The sequence below is a fragment of the Limanda limanda genome, chromosome 5 (assembly GCF_963576545.1).
Source record: "Limanda limanda chromosome 5, fLimLim1.1, whole genome shotgun sequence".
Lineage (NCBI taxonomy): Eukaryota > Metazoa > Chordata > Actinopteri > Pleuronectiformes > Pleuronectidae > Limanda > Limanda limanda.
Window position 1 is genome coordinate 12,033,518 of NC_083640.1, and position 23,266 is coordinate 12,056,783.

A 23,266-nucleotide genomic window follows, 5' to 3' on the forward strand; every position below is an offset into this window, starting at 1 on the left:
AAAGGATTTCCTTCTGCTTCTGGATCAGATTGTTGACAAATGCCTTCTCAGAATAATTACTGTCAAAATCATGGGCTCAGAAGCGTATTCTTATTTGCATCCCCATACCTGTGGACTGTCACTGAGGCTGTGAAAATAAACAACCTGTTTAATATGTTACAATAATAAACAGATAACAGGAGACTGTGAACTCAGAGCTCCACTTTAGCAACTATCCCTGGCAAATCACGGAGCTGTGAGTAGATCAGGAAAAACAAGACACTAATTTTACATGCTTTTTCAGTCATCTCATTTGTTGTAACTCTTCATAAACCTTTCAACAACTGTCTGAAACAGACATACCAAGTCTACTGGCTCGTCTCTTAACGATCACCTCCCAGATTCTTCTGCCAGCACTGGGTTTGTTTTTGCAAATATAAAACTATGACACATGTTACAGGCAGCATTGCATCTGTGCCAATGAAGAACAGTTTCAAAATGCATGCAAACAAATATGAAGACAAAACTGTCACACAGTTATGAATTATTATTTTCTTGATTTGGTCAATTAAGCTTCAATAAATAATGTGAAACAATCTTTCCTAGATTCTAGTCCTATGCTTTTAAATTACTTGTTTTGTAAAGTCAACCGTCCAAATCTATATATATTCAGTTTGCACCTTGACTTTCACAATTAATCAATAATCAAAACTGTTTATTCATTTTCTGTTGGTCCACTGTTCAATCAAACTTATAATTTGAGCCCTACTGCAACAAAAGCACTGAAACTTAAATGATAAAGAGTAGATATGTATTTATTGGGTGTGATACAGCTACACCAAAACATACATGGCCAATACATGATAATGTTGAGAAGAGATCCACAATTCATTCATGTTTACATTGTTCTTTTTCGAATAGGCAGAGAGACACAAAACAAAAGGATCAAATAAACTGTGTGGTGAACATGTCAGATGCTAAAAAGATTCTGGAGAAAGAGGTGCGTGTGTTTGAACATTTGAATTTTCTAAAATGACCACTTTTCAGTCCTTGCGTCCACTGATTTGATCAATCCCTTCCCCATGATACGGAAATCCTCCAGAATCGCTTCCACGTTAGGAACGGTCTTCACTTCCTCCCCCGTCACCTCCACGCTCCGAGCAGACACCTGCGACGTCTGAGGGAGAGAGTAAAACATAAGGTCGGCGTGACAGATGTTGACGGGTGAAAAATGAGCATGATGGACTGGACATCATAATAGGGGTAGGGGACATGAGCAACTTAACCTTTACCTTAAAAGGCATCGAGATGAACGCCTTCGGTTTCCATAAAACTGCGATCACTGTTCCACCGTGGGGATCACAGAAGAAGAGAGCGAGGTCTCCGAACGCCTCCTGAAAAGATATCAGGTTAAGTGATGGAATTCAGGGAATAAGCAGACTTTTTTTTGTTGCAGTTGTCGATTCTAAAAGCAAATCCTATTATATTATATCCTTATTATAAATTGTTACTTCTTGATTGGTCGTAGCCAAACTTGGGAAAAGAGAACACATCACACCAGTGGTAGCATCACAGCACAGGTTGCCCGTTACACTAGGGATATATTTAAAAATCGTCTTACTTGTTTATAAATCCAGAAATTGGCCTGGCAATTGGATTATATTTCAATCTGCTCGCTTGTTAACCGAATCACAAACATGTTGAGGCAGCTTTCTGTAATCATGCGTCAACGCTGCTTAACTAACTCCCACTACACATTGTACGTGCATTCTCTGTCAACAGTTCAAAAAGTGCTCAAACCTTCTTCTGTTTTATGTCAAGCACTTTGATCTGCATGTTATACTGTGAATACTATAAATCTGAACGTAAGAACATCAGAGTAAGAGGCTCCGGACTTTCTCCACAGTTTCTCATACAAGCCCCCTAGTAAAACTTCTGAGCAATGTCCAAATGTGCCCATTTGTGAACACAGCAGGAGGTCTGCTGACAAGCAAGTGAGAGAGATTGCGTTGATGACGTTTCTTACATGCAACAAACAAAAAATGAAAAGGAAACAAATATCTCAGGATGAAAAAGTTGTGTCATACATGCTACAGTGTTTAGATGTGAAAGGCAAACTCCAGAAAAACCCAATTGTGGGGACATTCTCTGGTGTTCAGGTCTGAAAACGGCTTCATTGACCTCAGTTCACTTCCTCCACACGCCCTTTCATTTACCTCTATTTGATAAGCTCAGTGAAATGGTGGCGTGCATGAGTGCAGCAGCTCTTTGCAGTTTAACCCATTGAACCTGTTTAACTAGTGCAATAATTACATCTCAAACTAAATGTGCATTTAGTGGCTGAATGAATGTGTATGGTGTTTGATGTTGTTTAAAATGGTAAATGTACTTCACTTGAGGACAACTAAATCTCATTGTATCCTGCACAATGACAATAAAGCTTTCTATTCTTTTCTATATCAGCTCTCGGATTGACTGATGATCCCTGTCATTGAGGGCTAAGTGTACACTTGTTTGAACTGTGCACAGGCTGTATTGGCTGCATAATGTAGCAAATGTCCTTTCATTGCATTAATGGTTGATGGAGACAAACAACAAGAGAGTCGGAGTGAGAGGGACAGAGAGAGAAGGACAAAGACAGAGAGAGAGAGGTCAAGCGTCAAGAGGCTTGCTGAGAAATATGCTTTAACATACGAGTCATGTATATGAGTGTGAAAAGAGAAGGTGAAGACCATGGATATTACTGCTTTAGTAGAAAGGAAAGAGCGATATCATCAGTGTTCATGCATCAATGTCATGGCTTTATGAACAATGCACAGATGTGAAAGTTTACTGGGTATTTCCCAGTGATCTGTTTTATCAGGAAGCTGCTGGACGTCACATACATTATTCCTCTGAGCAATCCAGCTGTGAGATATGTGCGTAAATCCTGCTTTACATTTTCATCACGGTGATGTGAAACTGACAGATCAGACTCACTCTGAGCTCGGCCAGGTAGAGCGACACCGGGTTGTAGTCAATGACGGGCAGGGCCCCCCCGGGCAGGGTCGCACCGCCAGTAATCCCGCCCCTGCTGAAGTTGACAGCGGGGGGGTCTACTGCTTGGCCGAGGAGGGGAACCTGCTTCGGGCTCAGGTGTATCAAGACGTCGTAGGCGTCCAGAGGAGGACGCATGATCACCTGCACACAAACACAAGTGGGTCAGTACAGAGGTATTTCATGATAGTTCGCTAAAACATTGGATCATTTAAGAAATGGTGAGTGAATGAGAGATTTCAAGTGACTGTTACTCACCCTGACATCTTGAATCTGGCTGCCGTCCATCAGCTGATGTTCCAGTACTTTCAGACTCTCTGCAGCCACCATCACCACACGCTGCAGCATCTGAAAACACAACCAAAAGTAGCTTTAGACATTCCGGAGGTTCTGCTTGCATCCCTGTCAGTTGGTTGGACGGTTTGATTGGTTGTCAGCAGGATTAAAAAAGAGCTACGGTACTCAACAGATTTCCATGAAACTTGGTTTAAGGACGGGACGAGAAACCATTTAACATTGAAAGCATTTTTTAGATTTTTCTAATTTCACCAATTTCCCAGAGAATAATTTATGGATCCTGAGTGGATAATAAGAGGCATAATTCAGGCAATGCTTTTTATGGGTTTGCAATTTGGTGTGAATCTATTGGGCCTTGGCGGAGTTATTTAATCTACTGGTTGCCATTACAATTATCACTGTAATAAAGTTTCCTACAGCACGTAAAATATTAGCAACAACTGCATGCACACAAAGGCAATGACATCATAAATAACATTACATTTAGAACAATATCCTGGAGTGTAGTGAGAAACTAGTGATAAGCCTTATCTAATCCACTAAGATAAACAGAGGGATCAAAACACAAGTAGTAAGAGGTTCTTTGTTCATTTACACAATTATAAAAACAATAAGCATAATAATAAATATGCAAAAAAAATCTTTTAAAAAAGGTACTTAAAATGACTTTCTCCTTACTGAATGCACTGAACTCCTCAAACATTTCAGCTTGTTCATTCGCATACAATGTTGTTTGTATTTTAACTACTCTTGGACAGATGGACCAAATTATGATGATTGTGTTCATTCATCAGGATAATTATTTGTTTTACAGGGTCAGTGGTCTGGTCTGCGGCCATGGACACAGTCTGCATATTGTTGACCGAAAGCATCTTGTGAATTCAGAAAGAAAAACTCAAACATTCATTCTGATTCACTCCATCCCAATCTGCTCCCTAGTGGTCATTCAGAGGCATTGAAACAACTACAAATAACCCACCAGGTCACTCGCTCTCATCATCTCTGTATTTGTCATGAAACACGTTTTCAGGTTTGGGAGTCAGTGAGGGTGGGCATGTGAATCAAAAATATATATTTATATGTACACATGTTACCTGAGCTTCTAGAGAGGGGAAAATTGGCATAAACCTGAACATTAAAATTTTGCTAATTAAGCCCAAGATGACGTCACAGTGGACAAAGATCCTGCTCTCTGCAGGCGTATAAAAGAGGACGGTGGGAGAGGCTTGGAGTCAATGGGCAAGTGGGCGAGCGCAGGAAACTTATCTGGGTCAGCTACGCACCATGGGGAGCTGCCGCGTGCATGTTTTTAGGACACTACTGTGCACGGCTGGACTCTTATACAGCTACGCTCACATCCAAACAGAGGAATACAGAACTAAACATTTTCCTCATTTCACCACGTCAGAAAACGGCAATGAACAGCAACTGGTGAGCTACACCTGACGGTCTCCAAAAAACATATGAAGTGCTTTCAAAGAGTTGGCTTAGGAGGCTGTGGATATACTAAGTGACATTGAGCCTTTGTAATGTGGTTTATTAATTCATATTTTGGTTATTTGCTGAAGTAATAAATACAATTTCTGCATTTCCAGATCAATGATTTACATGAGGTTTTGGAAAGACTTCAGAACAATCAATTTCCAGCTCTGAGAAAAAAGCACGGCTATTTGCCTGTGGTGAGTAGTGCAGACAATCATCTAAAAATCTGTTTTGAGAAAAACATTTATCATCTTTCCAGGGACATTTAATGGTTACTTATAAACTTCTTATAATAGTTTCATATCTTTTGCCAGTGTGATCCAGGAGAACAGTGTGCACTGAGGAAAGGCTCCAGGATCGGGAAACTATGCGACTGCTCTTTGCCAAGAACATGCAACTCTTTTCTACACCGTTGTTTGTAATTTACTTTGTGTTTGTGACCTTGTTCATGTCATCATCCCATTTTGTCTTTTTCTGTGACTGACCACTTGTCATATATAATTGTTTTTAAAATTCAGCATTGAGTGCTTATCTATTAAAATGTGTTGCTGTGCAAGTTGTGCTTGTGCGTTTGCGTGTCCACTGACCTGTACACTAGGTCCTCGCTTGGTCCACATCGATGTTATTTTGTCCTTAGGCGTAGCTATAAACATGACAGGCAGAGACTCCCTGGAGGCCATGAAGTCATTCTTGATTTCTGTGTAGTCAGTGGCTGCACGTGACCAAAGAAGAGAACAACAATTCAACTTTGCGTGGAAAACAGCAACACATACGAGCAGGATGTTAAAGTATGTCGGGTGTGTAAATAGAAAGCGGACAGGAAGGATTTGTTTGTGTGACACGGAGAGAAGAGGGGTGTATTTGTTGATGTGTGCGTTTGTGTGTGTGCGTGCCTAAGAGTTGGTTGTTGAGGTTGACCACCAGTGGGTTGTTGCTCCAGTCAAAGGAAGAGAGCAGATGAAGGAAGCGAAGGAAGCCCACCTGAGGAGAACTGGGGAACGAGGAGAAATTCACTCACATGACCTACTGAACTAACAAAGGCATGGAAACAGAATGTGTTCTCGCAGATGACAACGTGCACGGATTATCAAAAAAGTAGAAGTGGTAGTCACCCAGGAGGAGTGAAAGGTGCGGGCTGCATGAAAAGTGACGCCACCAGCAGGTCGGCCGCTTCCTCTGTAATGTCCTCACTGAAGAGCTGAGCCCCCAGCCAGCGCTTGACCAGGCGACACACGGCCCCAAAACTTGGGTGCTCCTGCTGCAGCCTGACAACAGAAAGATGGAATGTAAACAATGGAGAAGAAAATAAAGTAAAAGTGTAATCGCAGAGGAAGCAAAACAACAATGATACAGGGAAAAAAATGAACAGGTAGGAAGAAAAGTAGGGCAAAAGTTTAAGTGAAAACAGGTCCCCAAAGTAACTGTAAAGATTCTAACTGCAACACTACTCCCTTACACACAGGTTCTACTTTGCGTCACTGTTTGAGTTTTACCCATGTAATGTGCTCGTGAGCAGAGGCTTGTGAATTGTGGCCATCTCCAGAGCTTGGGCCTCCTCATTGTCCCTCACAACCAGCAGGCCCTCTGCATTCACACTCTCCCTCAGCACCTGAGGCTCCCGGTGATAGGCCACCTGCACCCGGAACGCCAAGCCGTCCTGGACCCATGAGCAAATGGAGGGCGAGAGGGTGTAAATAAACATTACAGTGAATTTCAATGAAAAAACAAAAAGGGTGCCATTGCTGAAAAACATCCCTGATCTAATGATAAGATTCCAAGAAACTTGTTTTGCATTATCAATACAGTCAAGTTCACAGACAACGTGAGTCATGTAAACACACTCACCTTCCAGACATCCAGGTGTGTGGGGCAGGGCCTGCACGTATAATTATGGTGTTTCTTGAGCAACTCTCCCAGGCTGTTGTGAAAAGCGGCTCGGATATGACGGATGGCGAGGCGGTCGTGAGGCCATTTCCCACTCCCCTCCATGTGACAAATCACTGCAACAATGAGGGTTACCAACACATGTTTTAAGAGTCTATACGGCCAAATACCTGTGGTTAAGTTTCTGTAATCTTCCAGCTTTGAATACAGGAGTTGAAAGTTAGTTATTATGCAATTTTGCATGTCGTCATTCGTGAGAGTGAAAAGAAATTACAAGGAACACACGTGTAAGGAAAAGAGAAATTAAGTGAGAGTGAAAATTGATGAGTAATGTATTCTCTAAAGCACACAGTGCACATACATTTTAATTGCTATTCCTGCCTTTTATTATACAGAGTAGAGACACGAACGCCAGGGGCTGACATGAAGGTAGATGAGGCACTCACCTGTGATAGGGGTGATATAAGCGGGGCACGGTTTGTCTGCCTTTGGCACCAATGATCTGGCAGTCTTTTCTCTCTCAAAGAAGGAATAGTCCAGCTTCAGTGGCTGAGGGGGAAAGACCTGCAAGGCACAGCTGACATGTTAGAACTGTCACAATGTACAATAGCCACACCTTTCAACACTTTTAGAACCGCTCTCTGAGCAGGAGCTGCATGGAAGAGGTCCTTAAAATGATACTGGATTATAAAAATTGTTGCTTATAATTACATGAATAAGAGAAGTTTTCCTGTTGAGGCCTTACCTGTGTGTATCGGAGCGCAGGGTGAGCTCCTTGCACTGCTGTGATGGCGAGAGGAAGACCCTCCAGCCGCCACAGTTTTCTACTCAGGTCATCATAGGCCTGAACCACCTTCAGACTGTCCTCCTCTCCTGTACTGGGCACCTGAACACACAACTTTTCATCATTACTTGCACTATTGCTGATAAAAATGTCCTTTTGGACATCAGCATCCTTTGCACATTACTTTTCTTCTATGTGTACAACTTATATCAATTATATTATCCCTCAGGCACGCCTCTTATTGTGATATATTCACCTACTATATATTTATGTAAATGCAATGTGTATATGCATGATATCGTATTGCATATTTTATTATTTGTTATCCTCTGCGTGTTCTTTCTAGACCTCATTCTGACATCTGCTTCTGTAACAAGTGAATTTTTCCTGCATGGGATCAATAAAGTTTATCTTATCTAATTGTGCAATACTGACCCACTACACTGGTCGTCTGCATTATTTAAATATCATGCAATAACAACATGACAACAATTCAGATAACATAAATAACATAATATAAATAACAAACCTACAAACAATAAAATTTAAGAAAATAAACAAATAAATATATGAACAAGGGTAAACAGATACTGCCAGGCCCCCATAGCAGAATATACACCAACATTTACACTTTAATTTTATTTGTTTTCACTGAATCTCATCGACTTTATTTTCACTTTAAATGTCTAAAAACATTACAAAATAAATCGCAACGATTTACCTCACTTCCCGTCTTGATGACGTCATCCACCATCGCCCCCACATACCGCACACAGGACTCGGGGATCTCTGCGTGTCTGGTGGGCAACAAATATCACGTTTTCATTAAAAAGAGACACGTAAGGCTTTGGCACCCCCACTCTGCCTTCTGCTGTCCGGGAATGTGTTGAAGTCAACTGGGTCATAACTCAGGGTTTGTGCTGCATTCATGCGGTGGCAGTTAGCATTAGCTCGCTAGCTAACGGAGGACACGTCCCGGGGCCCGAGGTCCCGCAGCGGCTCCGGACATGAAGCGGACCGGCCGGAGGCGCAGCTCGGTGTGGGACTGCTTCGAGCAAGTGGGCAACTTCGTCCGCTGCATGAAATGCGACGCGACGCTGAAGTACTGCGGCGGAGCCACCAGCACCATGATGAACCACATGAGCCGGCACCACCCGCACACCGCGCCGCTGGACGAGGACGAGAAGCCGCTGATGTGCACCGTGCAGTGCAGCAGCGAGGAGGACAGCGCCGCCAGCAGCCAGGACATCATGCAGGTCAACGTCATGTCCCCCGGCGTGGCCGCCAACATCCATGAGCGGGACTACGGGGAGAGGAAGCGCCTGAAGAGGAGCTCCGTGTGGGACATCTTCATCAAGGTGGACGACGAGGTCCACTGCACCATGTGTGACACCAAGCTGAAGTACCGGAGCAGCACCACCAGCATGATGTACCACATCAAGAACAAGCACCCGGACACCATGCCTAGTGACGGGGTGTCACTGGCCACACACGCCGAGGTGACGGAGCTCATCTCCAGGATGATAGAGAAGGACATGCTCCCCATCAGCATGGTCAGTGGGGACGGGTTCAGAGAGCTACTTGCATACACAGTGCATAATTATAAAATGCCATCTACTGGTGATATCACACGTCTTATTGAAGGACACTTCCATGAGAAGGTGGAGGAGCTGGTGCTGCAGCTGGGCAGGGTGGAGAAAGTGGCTCTCACTGCCGAGTTCTGGACAGCGCTGCCCTTCCAAAGGTACATCACAGTGTCCTGCTCGTTCATCACAGAGGAGTGGCTGGGCCGGTCCGCCGTGCTGCAGACACACAAGCTGTCCTCGGACAGTCAGCCCACCACAGACAGCGTCACAGAGAAGCTGCTCAACACCGTGAAGACGTGGGGCATCGACGGGAAAGTGACCGCGTGTGTTCATAACAACACACAGGACATTTTGTCAGCACATGCGTGTTCCCGCGTCAGCTGGGACTACGCCACTTGCTTTGCCACTACACTGCAGCAGGCAGTCAGCAATGGGCTGAGTGGGGATTTGGTCCGCATCATAATTTCTGCAGGGAAACTTGCCAAGCGCTTCAGTCACAACATGCTGGCGGGTGAGGCCTTGGAGCAGAAGCAGGTTCAGATGTGCCTGCCGCAGCACAAGCTCATCCAGTCCTGCAAAGCTCGATGGGACACGATCTGTGATATGTTTGAACGCTTGCTCGAGCAAAGGTGGCCTATTAAAGCTGTGCTCTCCGACCGCACAGTCACCAACAGACAGGAAGCCCAGACCCTTGAGATTGAAGATGACTACTGGCAAATAATTGAGAATTTCACACCCGTGCTGGCAACATTGAAATGGGCAACGACAGTCATATCTGCTGAAACAGAGGTGTCCATTTCAAACATCTACCCAATCACATTCAGCCTCATTCAGACTCACCTGGTGCCAAGAGAGAACGATGTTGAACAAGTGTCCGAGTTTAAGCTGAAAGTTCAGACGTCGCTTAGGAGTCACATGGAGGTAGGCATTAACTAAGTAAAATACATTTGGTTATATAATGTATATATAATGACAAATAATCTTCCTCTTCATACATTCCCTTATTGTTATTCTACTGTTTGCAGGTCGACTCTAATGACTTGTCGGCCAAACCAGCTCTGATCGCCTCCATGCTGGACCCTCGTCACAAACATCTCAGCTTCCTGACGCCCACAGGGAGACTGGCTGCGAAGGTCAAACTGCACGAGCTGGTTTCAAAGTTAGATGTCCTAACGACCACCGTGGGTCCGAAGGATGAACCACAAGAAACCCTGATCACGCCTGATATTAGCCAGGTGGCCATGCCCTCACAAATGAGAAGTGACACCAAGAACACCATGATGTTGCTCCTCGGAGACAACTACAGCTCCTCCTATGCCACTGACTCCGAGGCTCAGGTAGACTACTACTTGAGAGACATCGCCCCCTCGTTGGACATAAACCCCCTTGATTGGTGGAGGGTGAATGGGCCGAGATTCCCCAAACTGGCCACTCTGGCAAGACACTATCTGTGCGTACCCGGGGTATCGCTACCGTCTTTGTTGTCCGAGTCTGGACAAGCGTTTGCTACAATGCGAACAAGACTGAGCCCAGAGCACGTTGACATGATGATCTTTGTAAACAGAAATGTGTAACTTAAATAACCAAACTTGATGAAGGTTTACACTGACTTCCTGTACAAATCATAGAGTAAGGCTACTGTGGTGCAGCGGTGGACACAACAGTCAGAAAGAAAGGGGCGACAACAGGTGCTTCCCCACTGCTGACGACAAAAAAAGTTGAATCGATTATATTTATATGGCGCTTTTCCTGTCTTAGAGACTGCTCAACGCACTTTACAGTACAAGTTTCATGAACCCATTCACACACATTCATATGGTGTTTCTTCTACTACACCATTTATAAACAGTAAGGGTAGACGTGGAAATCAGTATTTTGCCAATGGGCACTTCAGGATGCAGACTCTAGGAGACGGGGATCGAACAACTGACCCTCTTTACCTCCTGAGCCACAGCTGCCCACAGGTCCCTCTGAGAATTTAACTCTTCCATTAAAAGTCCAGAGTGCGCACTGTTAAACATGGAGCCACATGGGAACTCACTTTACAGTAGTTGATATCAGCTCAATGGCAGTTGAATACTTAGCCACTTAAAGCCAGTGGTAAAATTATGTCAGCAACATCATCATTCACCTCAACACAAGGAATGTTTTGTACATGGTAGTTACAAAGTACATTTCTTTATAATCATCTAGTTGTCTTGAGGAAAAACAAAGAAGAATCTTTGTTACCATGGTGTCAAAGTGAATATTTGTACAGAATGTAACACACTGGACAAACTACCAATGTATAATAACCAGTATTAATGTGATGGCTGTTGTGTGTCAGTATGCTGATCCAATGATAAAATACATACAGCTGTAGCAGGTGTGAGATGATCTGTTTGGGGACCAGTCGTTTTTGGCACATGCTCTCTCCTTCCCACAGCACGGCCTCGGTGATGCCGCCGTCCTGGAAGCGGCGCAGCTCGGAGCGAGGACCCCACAGCTGGCGAAACTCGGCTGCCTAGCAGGGCAAATGTCAGCCATATTAGAACTGCAACCAATCTGTGGCCACAAATACTACATTTAGATTACTACAATCCTAAACATATTTTAACCATACTACACACTAACCATGGTACGGTGAGCATGTGTATTTTTTAAGCCTGTGGGACAATGTAGTACAAGTGTGCTCCCTCTTCACTGCACTCAAATATTCTAAAGTTAAACTCCTGTTACCACATTGGGAAAAAAATAAGGAATGAAACACTCCACACATGCACAGGAGACAGAGACTGGTGAATTTACCCTGGGGCTGTCTGCAGGTGGACCTCTTTCCAGCACAGAGGCGGCCAGCTCCGGCCTCAGGAGCAGACCGAAGGAGAGAGGAGGTTGAGCTTTGTGTTTCGGGGCTTCACTCTCCACAGACCACTGTGATGAAACAGAAAAATGTATCAAGTTCTACAACTTCAATGGTTTAATGACCGTAGAATGTAAATATATTTTGACTCAATGTTGTGTAAGGGCAATTTTAACCACTAACATGCACTGCTGTAGTAGTATTGATGCAGGTGTAATTACCTCCACTGAGAAGGTCATATTTATGTGTTTGACAGCAGGAATTCAAAAAGAAGTTTTCCATGAATTCTTGTTGAAGGGAGAAGCATGATAAGAATTCTGGTGCAGGATCCAGGAAAAAGTATTTTTCAACAATTTCCTTCACAAAGAGTAATTTGTGGATCTAGATTTAAAATGAAATGTAGGATCTTTAAGGGACTGATATTCATGAGTGTGTGCATTTGTGTGCAAAAAATCTGGAGCTAGTGAAAACAAATGTGGTTTGACATGGGGACTGTTCTGCCTTTGCTAATAGTAGCACAGCCAATTTAGTAATTATGGGTGGAGCACATACATCCACCAAGGCCCAACAGTCCCCTTAAGGCCAATCAAGTTGCACCAAATAGCACAGATGTAGATATCACTCCTCTAAATAGGCTTGATTTTCATCATCAAGATCTCGGCATTATTACTTGAAGAATTCATAAAAATGTCAAGATATACTGTGTAAAAATCGGTTCAGCGTTTTTGCATTATCCTGCTAACAGTCAGACAAACAGAGTCCTTGTGGAGGTCAAAAATTGCTGTGGACCACTGTAGACCCCAAATGTAAATCATTCCCACCTCAGGGTCAGGAGAGAGGGAGTGGGTGATGAGGTGAATCCTTTCGCCCAGTCCTTGCTGAAGCAGTGACAGTAGGAACGGGAGAGCAGCATGGACATAATTCCCACTTTGGTCCATCAGCTCATTGAGGAGATTCAGTTTCTTACAGCTGGACTGAAGCTTGGCCAGCTCACATAACCTGAGTGGAAGAGGAACCGACAGGATGAGGATGGGAAGACTAACAGAAAGAGAAAAGTTTTTGCATTAGTTGATGATCTGAGCTGTACTGGAATACGTGGTCGCTTGTCCTTATCATGGGTTTGGGAGTCATGAGGAGGCTGTGGAACCCATCCACCGTGGGGTCGTCCCAGAACTGCATCGACACAGACGCCTCGTGCTGCAGCTGAGAACCGATTTGAAAACTGTCAAAACCTGTTGCTTCCTCTCACTGGTGAAAACGTAATAATTGCACATTCAGTTTTACAGTATTTACCTGTTTGTAGGTACAAGCAGTCACATCAGCACACATGTTGAGATGTCCAGAGGGGTCGACAAACACCACCTGGAAAGCACTGTGGAACTCTGCGAGAGATGGCTGCGGGGGAAAGAAAGGAGGAATAGAATAATAGTGATTAATTTATAGTGTGAAAAATTACATTACATAGTCTTAAATTCAAGCTGGACCACTCACAGCTGTAGAGTCTGGATTTTTGGCAAGGCTGATCCCGTTCACGGTCAGGTCTGTAGAGGCTGAGGGTTAGAATGACAGGTTTGGAGGTTACAAGACATGCAAAACAGTGGAAAGCAAATTATTATTACTTTGATATATCACATTATACAATATCAATAAATCTGGAATTATGTGGATTTAAAATGTTCCTACCCAGAAAGTTCAAGCTGTTTCGAAGCAGCTGATAGGCCGTCATGGTGTTACTGACTTTGCGAGTGGTTAGCAAATAGGCCATCAGCATTGAAGACAGGAATCCATTAAAACAACCAGTGCCCTGTAAGACAAAGATAAACAGGGTCAGAAGAATCCAAAAGGGACATAAGCTCTGTGCAACAATCAAATGAGCCTCTTGCCTGGTCGAGCTCTCTCTGACGAAGCCAGACTTTGAGCAGAGCCACCCCTTCTGAAAAAGCTGAGCAGTGGGAGCTGACCGCCGAAAGAAACTGGAGGTGAGCCCTGGGCAGTAAATCCCCCAGAACAGAGCTGTTGTAATGTGGAGTGGGTGGTTCAGTGGTCTCTGTAGCAAACGAGAAAAGATAAAGGTTTTGAAAGGGATATTTCCAGGATTCCCCTATGATCATTGTCTGAGAAAAAAAATGTATGGATAATATCTGAAGAACGAGCCTTACCAGGCTGGGCCGTCTGCAGTCCAGTGTACCACTCTGTCCGGATATTATTCCTCTGGGGGTGAAAACGACTGGGTTTGAAGAACCCAGGAGGTGGACACGCATGCACGCGCACCATGAAGCTGGAAGAATCTTGAAAGGACACCACAACACATCATGTCTCACAATCACAGACAGATAAAAACATACAAAGAAGACTCCTTGCTAAAAATTCATCCAATGAAAACTAAATTCAATGCCCTTAGAGGCTGTCAGTATGGTTGTGAATGAAAAGGTTAGATACCAGGAGGGGTCAGCAGCAGGACGGGTCGGAGTCGGTTCCCGTGGAGACATGAATAACGCATGGTGCCGATCTCGGATGAGGATACGAGATACTGGGCCAGGCCCGCGAGGTACAGAGCTCTTTTTCTCGGATACCTCTGGTTCAAGACGTCCTTTGGGTGGAGGACATTCTAATAACAGAGGGATTAGCAGAACAAAAGAGGTCAGTGTCTCTTAGAATCTAATATTTGTTTTGCATTCAGCCTGTAAAAAGGAGGCAGGTGACTTACTCCTGGGATTGTGACAGCCAGGTCCACCATGATGCGTGGTTTGGTGCAGGTGCCCAGGGGGTAGCTGCCGATCAGGTCAACAGAGGCAGGAGCTGTCATGTGGAACCTGCCTTTTGTTGTTTTGGGCATCAGGAGGAAAGGGATCTTAACTGAGCCTGACAGCCAAGACAGGTCACTAACCTGAACATAGAGATAAAGAGTGTTTAAAAAGTGCTTGCATGTGCCTATTTGCGAGGTTGTAGAGCGCTGAATGAAGGGGATAAAGCTAACTATACCAGTAACAAACTTTTTCTCTACAAACCTCAACCTCTGGTGAATCTGGCACAGCCTGTAGCAGCCCGGTGACTGTCTGGACGAAGGAATCTATTTGCCGTTTCCTGTGCTCACTCAGTGTGACCTCCTTCAGCAGCTCCTCCATCTGTCAGTTTTGATAGATGTAAGAGTGTGTGAACATTTAATGTTTACACAGGACAGATAACAGGCTTGAATTAAGACAAATTCATTCCTCTTCCTTCTCATGTCTCTGATGACACTTCTCTCTCAGGTCTCACCTGCATCTTCAGCAGGCTGCAGTGAAACAGGCTCTCTGCCTCCTTCAGCTGGTTGAGCTCCTGTGCAGTAGGAGGTCTGTACAGGTCACTTCGAGACAGCTTCACCGGGTGGAAGGCCACCTTGTCATCAGGTTTGCTCCTTTTAGCTTTGACAGGAGCATCAGTGTCCTCCGCCTCGTGAGCAGGAGCAGAGGGAGGCATCTGTGAAACAACACACAGCACAACATGAGGCAGCAGCAGCAACACCACCACCTCAGACTGACTCAACTTCTGACATGTTTGTTATTATTATGGAAGGGAATCACAATAAGGTTAGAACAACTTTATTTCAGGATATACCTAGAGAAGGTTACAAAGTGCTACACAAACTACATTGGAATAAAACACAGAAAAATATAAGGTATTAATAGGCTTTCTTATAAAAAAATATATTCTAAGCAACGATTTAAAAAGAGGAAGGGCTGACAAGTGGGATCTCCTTTGGCAAAGAAATCCAGAGCCTTGGGGCCCTGGTGGCAGGAGCCTGGTCAACCCTATGTAACAGCCTTGACTTAGGAACTACCAGGAATCGTTGTTAGAAGATTTTAGATTTAGGGCTTGGAGTATTGAGAATTAGCTAAAGATTTAATAAGGTTATGTCATGGGCTTCAACATTTTGTTGCGAATCAAATGTGATACCCATGTTTCTGGGTGAGGATTTAATTTCGCTTGCCAATGGACCAATAAAAGGTTATAACTTGACTGCTAGATGGTCAGGACCAACAATTAATACTTGATTAATTTTTCTGACTTTAGCTGAAGAAAGTCATCAATTTCTTGATAGCCGTGAAACACAAAGTTACATTTCTCAGGTCGTGACTAACATTATTTGGTTGCGTTGCAGTGATTGAAGTCTCCATTAAAATAACTGATAGGTGGAAAAAAATGAAAAAAGAACAGAACCCTGTGGTACTCTGCACGTCAGTGGAGCTGACTATGAAATATGATTAACGTAAAGCATGAGAGCAACATCCATGCAGCAATGAGTTAGCACCGTAAAGCTAAGCTAGGTTCATGCTAAACGCGTCCTATCTCACCTCAAGCGGCTCCTCTGCGTCTGTCTGCTCCATTTTCATGTCTGAAGTGCTCTCAGGTGGACGATAACTCCTGATATATTGAGTTTGGATCCAAACCTCTCTTCCTTCTAGCGCTCTCACGTGTGCACAGGGTTAGCTAAACTTGCTACCAGGACACGATTGCCTGATTGGTGGAGAGGCTGAAGCGGTGAGCGGTGATTGGGTCGATGCTCATCAAGCCCGCCCACTCGTCGACGACAGCAAGATAGGTTGCAGGAGCAAGCTGCCATATGGGCTGCGTTCAAAAAGTCAAAATAATCTCCTTTCCTAACCACTACTCCTTCACTCCGATGGAAAACAACACGAGGTCGAGGAAAGATGTTAGGGAGGATACGTAAGGAGTTAGGAAAGGAGAGACACTGTGCGGAATCCGACTGCACTTACACTGTGATGGTTTTATTCAAACAACTTTATTTACACCAGGAGATCGCACAAAATGTACTTTAGCAATGCTTTCAAAACAGAATAACCCGTCCTGAGAATAGATGTTTTCAGCTTCTACAGTTTATAGTTTACACTCACAACAAAACAGATTTAATTGCAAATGAAAATAAAAAAAACGGACTGAAATGTTGAAATAATATAATAAGGTGAGGAATACATACGAGGAGAAAAGCTAATATAAGTGGAGAAACAGCTATGTCCATTCAACACAGGATATTCTATTGCAGTTCCGATTGCAGGATGACCGTACAGTGTCCTCTGGAGTTTTAACTGCTCATTCGAACTTGCAGAGTCGAAACTCCCAAGTCGGCCAGTCCGTACTTCGCATACTTGCTATTGAGAAAGGCCACATATGCACTTCAGAAAAACTAGACCAGATTGGATTATCGACTTGGTTTCTTGGGATTGGGTTTTACTTGGTCACTGTCGACAATCTCATACTGAGGAAAGATGGCGTGTCGAGGCAGGGATGAGAGATCAAATCTTGGCATGGATTGGAATGCCTTAGACTTATTTAATGGCGCAGTCATATTGTTATAAACACAATATACTCCTTTTTTATCCTCTACCTCCACATCCTTTTTAGCTGCTGAACTGGACAAAGAAGGTAGCAATTTGCCTGCAACAGGCTTTTTTTTAAGACAACCTTTCTGTGGGGGCTGAGGAATTAGCACTTTACATTGCTTGTTACTGACAGGCCTCCTGGGGCTTGTTTCCCTGTCAGGTTGCTTTGGAGAGCTCTTTGTTTGGGCCATTGCATCACATTGCTTCTCGTCTCCTGGTCCTGTTTGTGCTGGGACCTGAACGGCGTCAGCCTCCTGTGAAAAAATTGAAATACAGTTATTGATATATGGCAGAAGGATACAAGGATCAAGTCTTGGTATGGATTGGAATGACTTAGACTGATTTGCTGGCGCAGTCATATTGTTATAAACACAATATACTCCTTTTTTATCCTCTACCTCCACATCCTTTTTAGCCGCTGAATGGGGCAGAGTGGGCGGCAATTTTCCTGGAACAGGTTTAGGTGGAAAATCGAACTGCAGCTTTTTCTTCACATCAATTTTCGGTGGGGGCAGAGGAATAAGCACTTTACATTGCTTGTTAATGACAGGCTTCCTGGGGCTTGCTTCCCTGTCAGGTTGCTTTAGAGAGCTTTTTGTTTGGGACATTGCATCACATTGCTGGTCGTCTGCTGGTCCTGTTTGTGCTGGGACCTGTGAAAAAATTGAAATACAGATATTGATATATGGAAGAAGGATACAAAGGAGACCTATCAAGAGTAGCCAACCTGTTGTGCAGAAATAGGATGAGATAATCGAGGAGTAGCAATGACAACAGGTACACATCCTTGAGCCCAAGAATCAATGAGTGATGACATTGGCTCTGAGTCTTCAGTTTTAGATGCTTCCTCTGGTCCTTCTCCCTCATCCGGGCACATGATTTGTTGCTCTAAAACCTGTGTGAGGTAGTTCTTGGCCCAACATGCAGCAAAAGGTTCTAGCTGAAAGGCAAAGATAAGCAACATCGTCGGTGTTACATATACATGTATTATGTGGGGTTGTATTATTTCATAAAGTGGTAAAATAATGTTCACACTGAGGTTAAATCGAAATAAAACACATGTGGACATTTCCATTTTTACCTGGCTTATGACATACACCTTCAAACAGCCATCCATGACTTTGCTCATCAGTTCATCCATATCTTCCTTCACTGTCTCATCCCTTTCCTCCTTGATCAAGATATTATTCAATTGGGTGTGGGTTAAGCGACAATGACTTTCCAGCTCCTGTGTTGGAGCTGGGGTCACTGGGGCGGTTGGCGTCCGTTTACTCCTGCCGGCTTTGGGCTTGGACTTTGGCATCTTTGCTTAGGGGCTGAATCAACCAAAAATGTTAGGAAACTGAGAAATAACCAATCTTGTATGATAAAGAATATGATAACTTTGATGATGAACAACCAAGCAGCCAACCAAACAAGCAATATCAATCTATTCTAAATCTTGAAGAAAACCTCGCATCATCATCAAAAGGTAAAAGGTCAGATTATAGGTTCTACATCAAAGGCAAACCTATTCCAACAGTGTTTGAGAAAAGAAGAAGTATGATACAAGCCTCAAAAACTGTGAACAGGTTAACACAGTAAATGACGGTAATGCACCTTGATGTTGTTGGCCAACCGGCAATGAACAGAACAAAGAAGAAGAAGAAATAACTGAAGCACGATGTCAGCAGTGGCCTTTTAAATTCAACTTTATTCAATTCAATTTATTTGTATTGTATGGAAGCCCATTTCCGCCACTGTGATGAAGAAAATACAAATCTGTATCTCATAATTATGACTTAGTATCTCATTATTATATTATATTATTATATATAAGCCGAAGCAATGGTTAATTTCATTCAGGCCCAAAAGACACCAGACCACAGTTTGGCAACTATCAGAGTAGGCAGGGAAGATGTGACTATCCCAGCTGGAAAAATATTACGTGTACAGTGCAGACTACCACCAAGCTTCAACGCCCCTGACTCTGTTGTCCTATATGAATCCCCAGAAGAAAGTACTAGCTTAGAACAGCTGTGGGGGATGGCCTCTCAGAGATCAGTAAGAACATGTGGCCTCTTGTTCATGTGCCCATCTCCAATCAGGCTAAGCATGAAATCACCATAGAGGTGGGTGAGACAATGACACCACAAGTAGAGACACCACAGGTTACAAGAGTAAGGGCCGATGTCAATAAAGTCAGCGCTCCCAGGGTTCCCACAAATGAGATGTGGCGACCACCTGTTGACCTCAATCATCCTTCTCTAGAAAAACAACATCTAGTTGAGTAGATGCTGCATGAGGAGGCGACAGCATTTGCCCAAGACTGCGGTGATATTGGATGCATTCCCTCTCTCCAGATGTCAGTCAGGCTCAGCAATGACATTCCCGTTCAGAAAGCTTATGCTTCCATTCCTAAGCCACTGTACAAGCAAGTAAAATAATACATCCAGGAGTTGTTAGTGGAAGGATGTATTGTAAAGTCTAAGTCGCCATATTCCGCCTCTATTGTTTGTGTCAGAAAGAAAGATGGATCATTGCGCCTTTGTATTGACTACCAACTGCTTAACAAAAAGCCTGTGTCAGACAGACATCCCCTTCACCGTATTCAGGACTTGATTGACCTGCTTGGGGGCTATAGATGGGTTTTCCATCTTAGAGCAGGGCAAAGCCTACCACAAAGACTTTATTGCCGAAGGTTCGAGACATCTCACTGCCTTCAGGACCCCTTGGGGTTTATACGAATGGATCAGAATACCGTTCGGGTTGTCAAATGCACCAGCAGCCTTCCAAAGTAGCATGGAGGAAATGCTTGAGCCGCTGAGGGATGAGTGTTTCATCCCATATTTTGATGATGTCCTCTGCTTCTCGTGGTCATTCAAAGAACATGTTGAGATGCTGCGCCGTGTACTGCAAGCCCCACAGCGCCACAGGGTTAAGTTGAGGCCAGAAAAGTGTGAGTTATTTTGCCACAAGGTCAGGTAGGTTGGTCGGCTAGTGTCTGCAAATGGGGTGAGAGTAGATCCAAAAGATGTTGAGGCAGTTCAAGCATTGAAGGAGAAAACTCCACAGATAGTAGGAGATGTTTGGAGGCTGTTTCCTTAGCTATTACCGAGCATACGTACAAGACTTCTCACGTATAGCAAGACCACGATATGAGCTACTTCAGGTAAAGCCCGATTCACCACAACCCAAGTCTGTCAGGGGGAAAACAAAGGGCTCTCAAATGACCCGTAACACGTATGCCTCTTTCAGACCCCATTTGGCACTTCTCGCACAAACATTGAGACTTATAAAGACAAACTTGATGGGAGAATGTGCAGATATTACACACTACAAATTGTAAATCAAAGTGTTTTTAAATATCACATATTGATGTTATACCATATGGAACTTCATTTATTTGTTATGTAGATGTAGAAAATAAACTGCAACATCCACAAAAATGATATAACAGTTAAGAGAGCATAATAATACGAAACATAAAAAGCTAGAGAGGCATGCTAATATAGGGCACGTCTCCTCTCCGTACACCGTCGCCTTCTGGCTCTTCTTCTCTGCCTCTCTATACAGGAGTCCGGCAGCAATGGAAAGCTGAATCTGTTCCATTCTGTCACTTTTTATTATTTTTCCATTGTCTTGCTATGTAAAACCCTATTCCCGCCACTGGCCTCTTATATGTTGACTACAGATCTTGACAAATATAAACATATATACATATATATTTTTTAAAGGAATATGAAAAAGAAACACATATGACAGTAAAAAATCATTGCAGTAATGCAGATACGGTCACAGCCCTACGTGAGAGGGTAACTTGCTGACGCCTGGGCATCCCTCATGGTAACACCCTGAGCCAAAACCATTGTGTCCAGCTTCAGAGACCCAGAGAACTTCATCCCCTCCTGACGCCGTCTGAAGGGAGACAATTTCTTCAGAAAGACATCCGCCTCATTTCTCCTGTGAAACTTAGCTGGCTTATTCTTGGAGCTGGTCAGTGGCATCACTGTGGTTATTGTCCAATCACTTTTTTGCTTGTTGTATTTTGGCTCTAGTTTGGATAATCGACTTGGTTTCTTGGGATTGGGTTTTTCTTGGTCACTGTCGACAATCTCATACTCAGGAAAGATGGCGTGTCGAGGCAGGGATGAGGAATCAAGTCTTGGTATGGATTGGTATTTCTTAAACTGATGTGATGGCCCAGCCATATTGTTATAAACACAATATACTCCTCTTTTATCCTCTGCCTCCACATCCTTTTTTAATTCTGAACAGGACAGAATGGGAGGCAATATGCCTGCAACAGGTTTAGGTGGAAAATTAAACTGTTGCTTTTTCTTAACATCAATTTTCGGTGGAGGCCGAGGAATAAGCACTTTACATTGCTTGTTATCCACAGGCTTCCTTGGACTTGTTTCCATATCAGGTTGCTTTGGAGAGCTTTTTGTTTGGGCCATTACATCACATTGCTGGTCGTCTGCTGGTCCTGTTTGTGCTGGGACCTGATCAACGTCAGCCTCCTGTGAAAAAATTGAAATACAGATATTGATATATGGCAGAAGGATACAAAGAAGACCTATCCAGAGTAGCCAACCTGTTGTGCAGAAGTAGGATGAGATAATCGAGGAGTAGCAATGACAACAGGTACATATCCTTGAGCCCAGGAATCGATGAGTGATGACATTGGCTCTGAGTCTTCAGTTTTAGATGCCTCCTCTGGTCCTTCTCCCTCATCCGGGCACATGATTTGTTGCTCTAAAATCTGTGTGAGGTAGTTCTTGGCCCAACATGCGGCAAAAGGTTCTAGCTGAAAGGCAAAGATAAGCAACATCATGGATGTTACATATATACATGTATTATGTGTGGTTGTATTATTTCATAAAGTGGTAAAATAATGTGCACACTGAAGTAAAATCTAAATAAAACCAATGTGGACCTTCCCATTTTTACCTGTCTTTCAACGTGCACCTGCAAACAGCCGTCCATGACTTTGCTCATCAGTTCATCCATAATCTCCCCAACTATCTCATCATTTTCCTCCTGGATCAACGTCTTATTCCATTGGGTTTTGGTTAAGCGACCAGGAATAATTTCCAGCTCCTGCGTTGGAAGTGGGGTCACTGGGACGGAAGACATCCGTCTACTCTTGCCAGCTTGGGACTTGGCTACAGAGCGGGGCATCTTTGCTTAGGGGTTGAAGTTACAAAAGGAATAAATACAATAACTATAAATAACAAATAATAATATTATCGAAAAAGACTGTCATTTAAAACTGGATCCAAGAGCCATTAAACCATTTATTGAGTGGGCTAAAGAATGGTGGATGATTGATAAATATGTGGATAGATAGATGGATGTTTTTTTTTTTAGGAATTCATCCTCAAGGATAAGGAGGGGCCTTTAAACCTTCATCAGCCAAAAGCTTCTGCATCATAGTTTCAGTGCTAAACAAATGTAGGTATGTCAGCAAAGACTCAAACAAATGGACCTGAAACACACCCAACCTTTATATAACCTCATATTCTCCCAACTCCTCCCCTATACACTGACAGGGAAACTCTCCATCCACTACTTGTCTAAGAGATGGACCTACTAGCTTGAGATTGGGAACAACAGCTAACAATAAAGAGTATTAATACAATAGTAATAATAATAGAACATTTATATGTTTGATGGTCAAACCAACCAACCAAACAAACAGAGAAACAACTAGACAATATCATTCTACCTACATTATACATTCTTGAAAACCTTACCACGGTTTATAAACAATCGGACAGTTCTACCCGTTTCATCCTGTTTAATAACATAATATACCGCTTTGATAAAACAGATTTACACACATGGCCACAAAAATCCAAGTTTTTCACATTTGTGTAATATAAATAATCACAGCGTTATAAACTGATAAGAATCCATATTAAAACTAAAACCTCACCCTTCGCTGTGTGGTCTCTGTTCAGTAGAGTTTGCGGTTGCTCGGCAACAGAAGCACGCCGTGGTGACGCAGCACGTA

The 23,266-nt window shown here is 43.5% G+C and overlaps 3 protein-coding genes across 3 annotated transcripts; 1 reads left to right on the forward strand and 2 right to left on the reverse strand.

The window, feature by feature from the left end:
• Positions 1 to 776: 776 nt before the first annotated feature.
• nol6 (nucleolar protein 6 (RNA-associated)) lies at positions 777 to 16,337 on the reverse strand. The gene is made up of 26 exons (XM_061072041.1): positions 16,222 to 16,337; positions 15,146 to 15,346; positions 14,896 to 15,012; positions 14,595 to 14,774; positions 14,327 to 14,495; positions 14,047 to 14,175; positions 13,771 to 13,934; positions 13,571 to 13,691; positions 13,379 to 13,437; positions 13,181 to 13,282; positions 12,975 to 13,090; positions 12,709 to 12,886; positions 11,836 to 11,958; positions 11,403 to 11,551; positions 8,184 to 8,259; positions 7,424 to 7,564; positions 7,125 to 7,242; positions 6,640 to 6,794; positions 6,288 to 6,451; positions 5,907 to 6,059; positions 5,688 to 5,785; positions 5,382 to 5,506; positions 3,274 to 3,363; positions 2,959 to 3,159; positions 1,272 to 1,373; positions 777 to 1,156 (listed from the first exon to the last, which is right to left on the reverse strand). Exons 1-26 carry the CDS (start codon positions 16,258 to 16,260, stop codon positions 1,007 to 1,009), a joined length of 3,420 nt encoding a protein of 1,139 aa, XP_060928024.1. The 5' UTR covers positions 16,261 to 16,337; the 3' UTR covers positions 777 to 1,006.
• LOC133002263 (E3 SUMO-protein ligase ZBED1-like) lies at positions 8,208 to 11,463 on the forward strand. The gene is made up of 2 exons (XM_061072040.1): positions 8,208 to 9,969; positions 10,074 to 11,463. The coding sequence occupies exons 1-2, from the start codon at positions 8,470 to 8,472 to the stop codon at positions 10,620 to 10,622; spliced, it is 2,049 nt and encodes a 682-aa protein (XP_060928023.1). The 5' UTR covers positions 8,208 to 8,469; the 3' UTR covers positions 10,623 to 11,463.
• A 1,643-nt stretch (positions 16,338 to 17,980) lies between the features above and the next one.
• On the reverse strand, positions 17,981 to 23,246 carry LOC133001529 (uncharacterized). Its single transcript, XM_061071129.1, has 6 exons — positions 23,189 to 23,246; positions 22,201 to 22,436; positions 21,845 to 22,057; positions 21,068 to 21,770; positions 18,350 to 18,576; positions 17,981 to 18,208 (listed from the first exon to the last, which is right to left on the reverse strand). Exons 2-6 carry the CDS (start codon positions 22,429 to 22,431, stop codon positions 17,981 to 17,983), a joined length of 1,602 nt encoding a protein of 533 aa, XP_060927112.1. The 5' UTR covers positions 22,432 to 22,436; positions 23,189 to 23,246.
• Positions 23,247 to 23,266: the final 20 nt, after the last annotated feature.

Coding starts and splice junctions, on each gene's coding strand:
- LOC133002263 (XM_061072040.1), top strand. CDS start 8,470: ATGAAGCGGACCGGCCGGAGGCGCAGCTCGGTGTGGGACTGCTTCGAG. Junction 9,970..10,073: donor CGCTTAGGAGTCACATGGAG/GTAGGCATTAAC, acceptor TACTGTTTGCAG/GTCGACTCTAATGACTTGTC.
- LOC133001529 (XM_061071129.1), bottom strand. CDS start 22,431: ATGCCCCGCTCTGTAGCCAAGTCCCAAGCTGGCAAGAGTAGACGGATG. Junction 22,058..22,200: donor AGGTGCACGTTGAAAGACAG/GTAAAAATGGGA, acceptor TTTGCCTTTCAG/CTAGAACCTTTTGCCGCATG. Junction 21,771..21,844: donor ATCCTACTTCTGCACAACAG/GTTGGCTACTCT, acceptor ATTTTTTCACAG/GAGGCTGACGTTGATCAGGT.
- nol6 (XM_061072041.1), bottom strand. CDS start 16,260: ATGAAAATGGAGCAGACAGACGCAGAGGAGCCGCTTGAG. Junction 7,565..8,183: donor TCATCAAGACGGGAAGTGAG/GTAAATCGTTGC, acceptor TTGTGTGTTCAG/GTGCCCAGTACAGGAGAGGA. Junction 6,452..6,639: donor CACACCTGGATGTCTGGAAG/GTGAGTGTGTTT, acceptor TCATGGGTCCAG/GACGGCTTGGCGTTCCGGGT.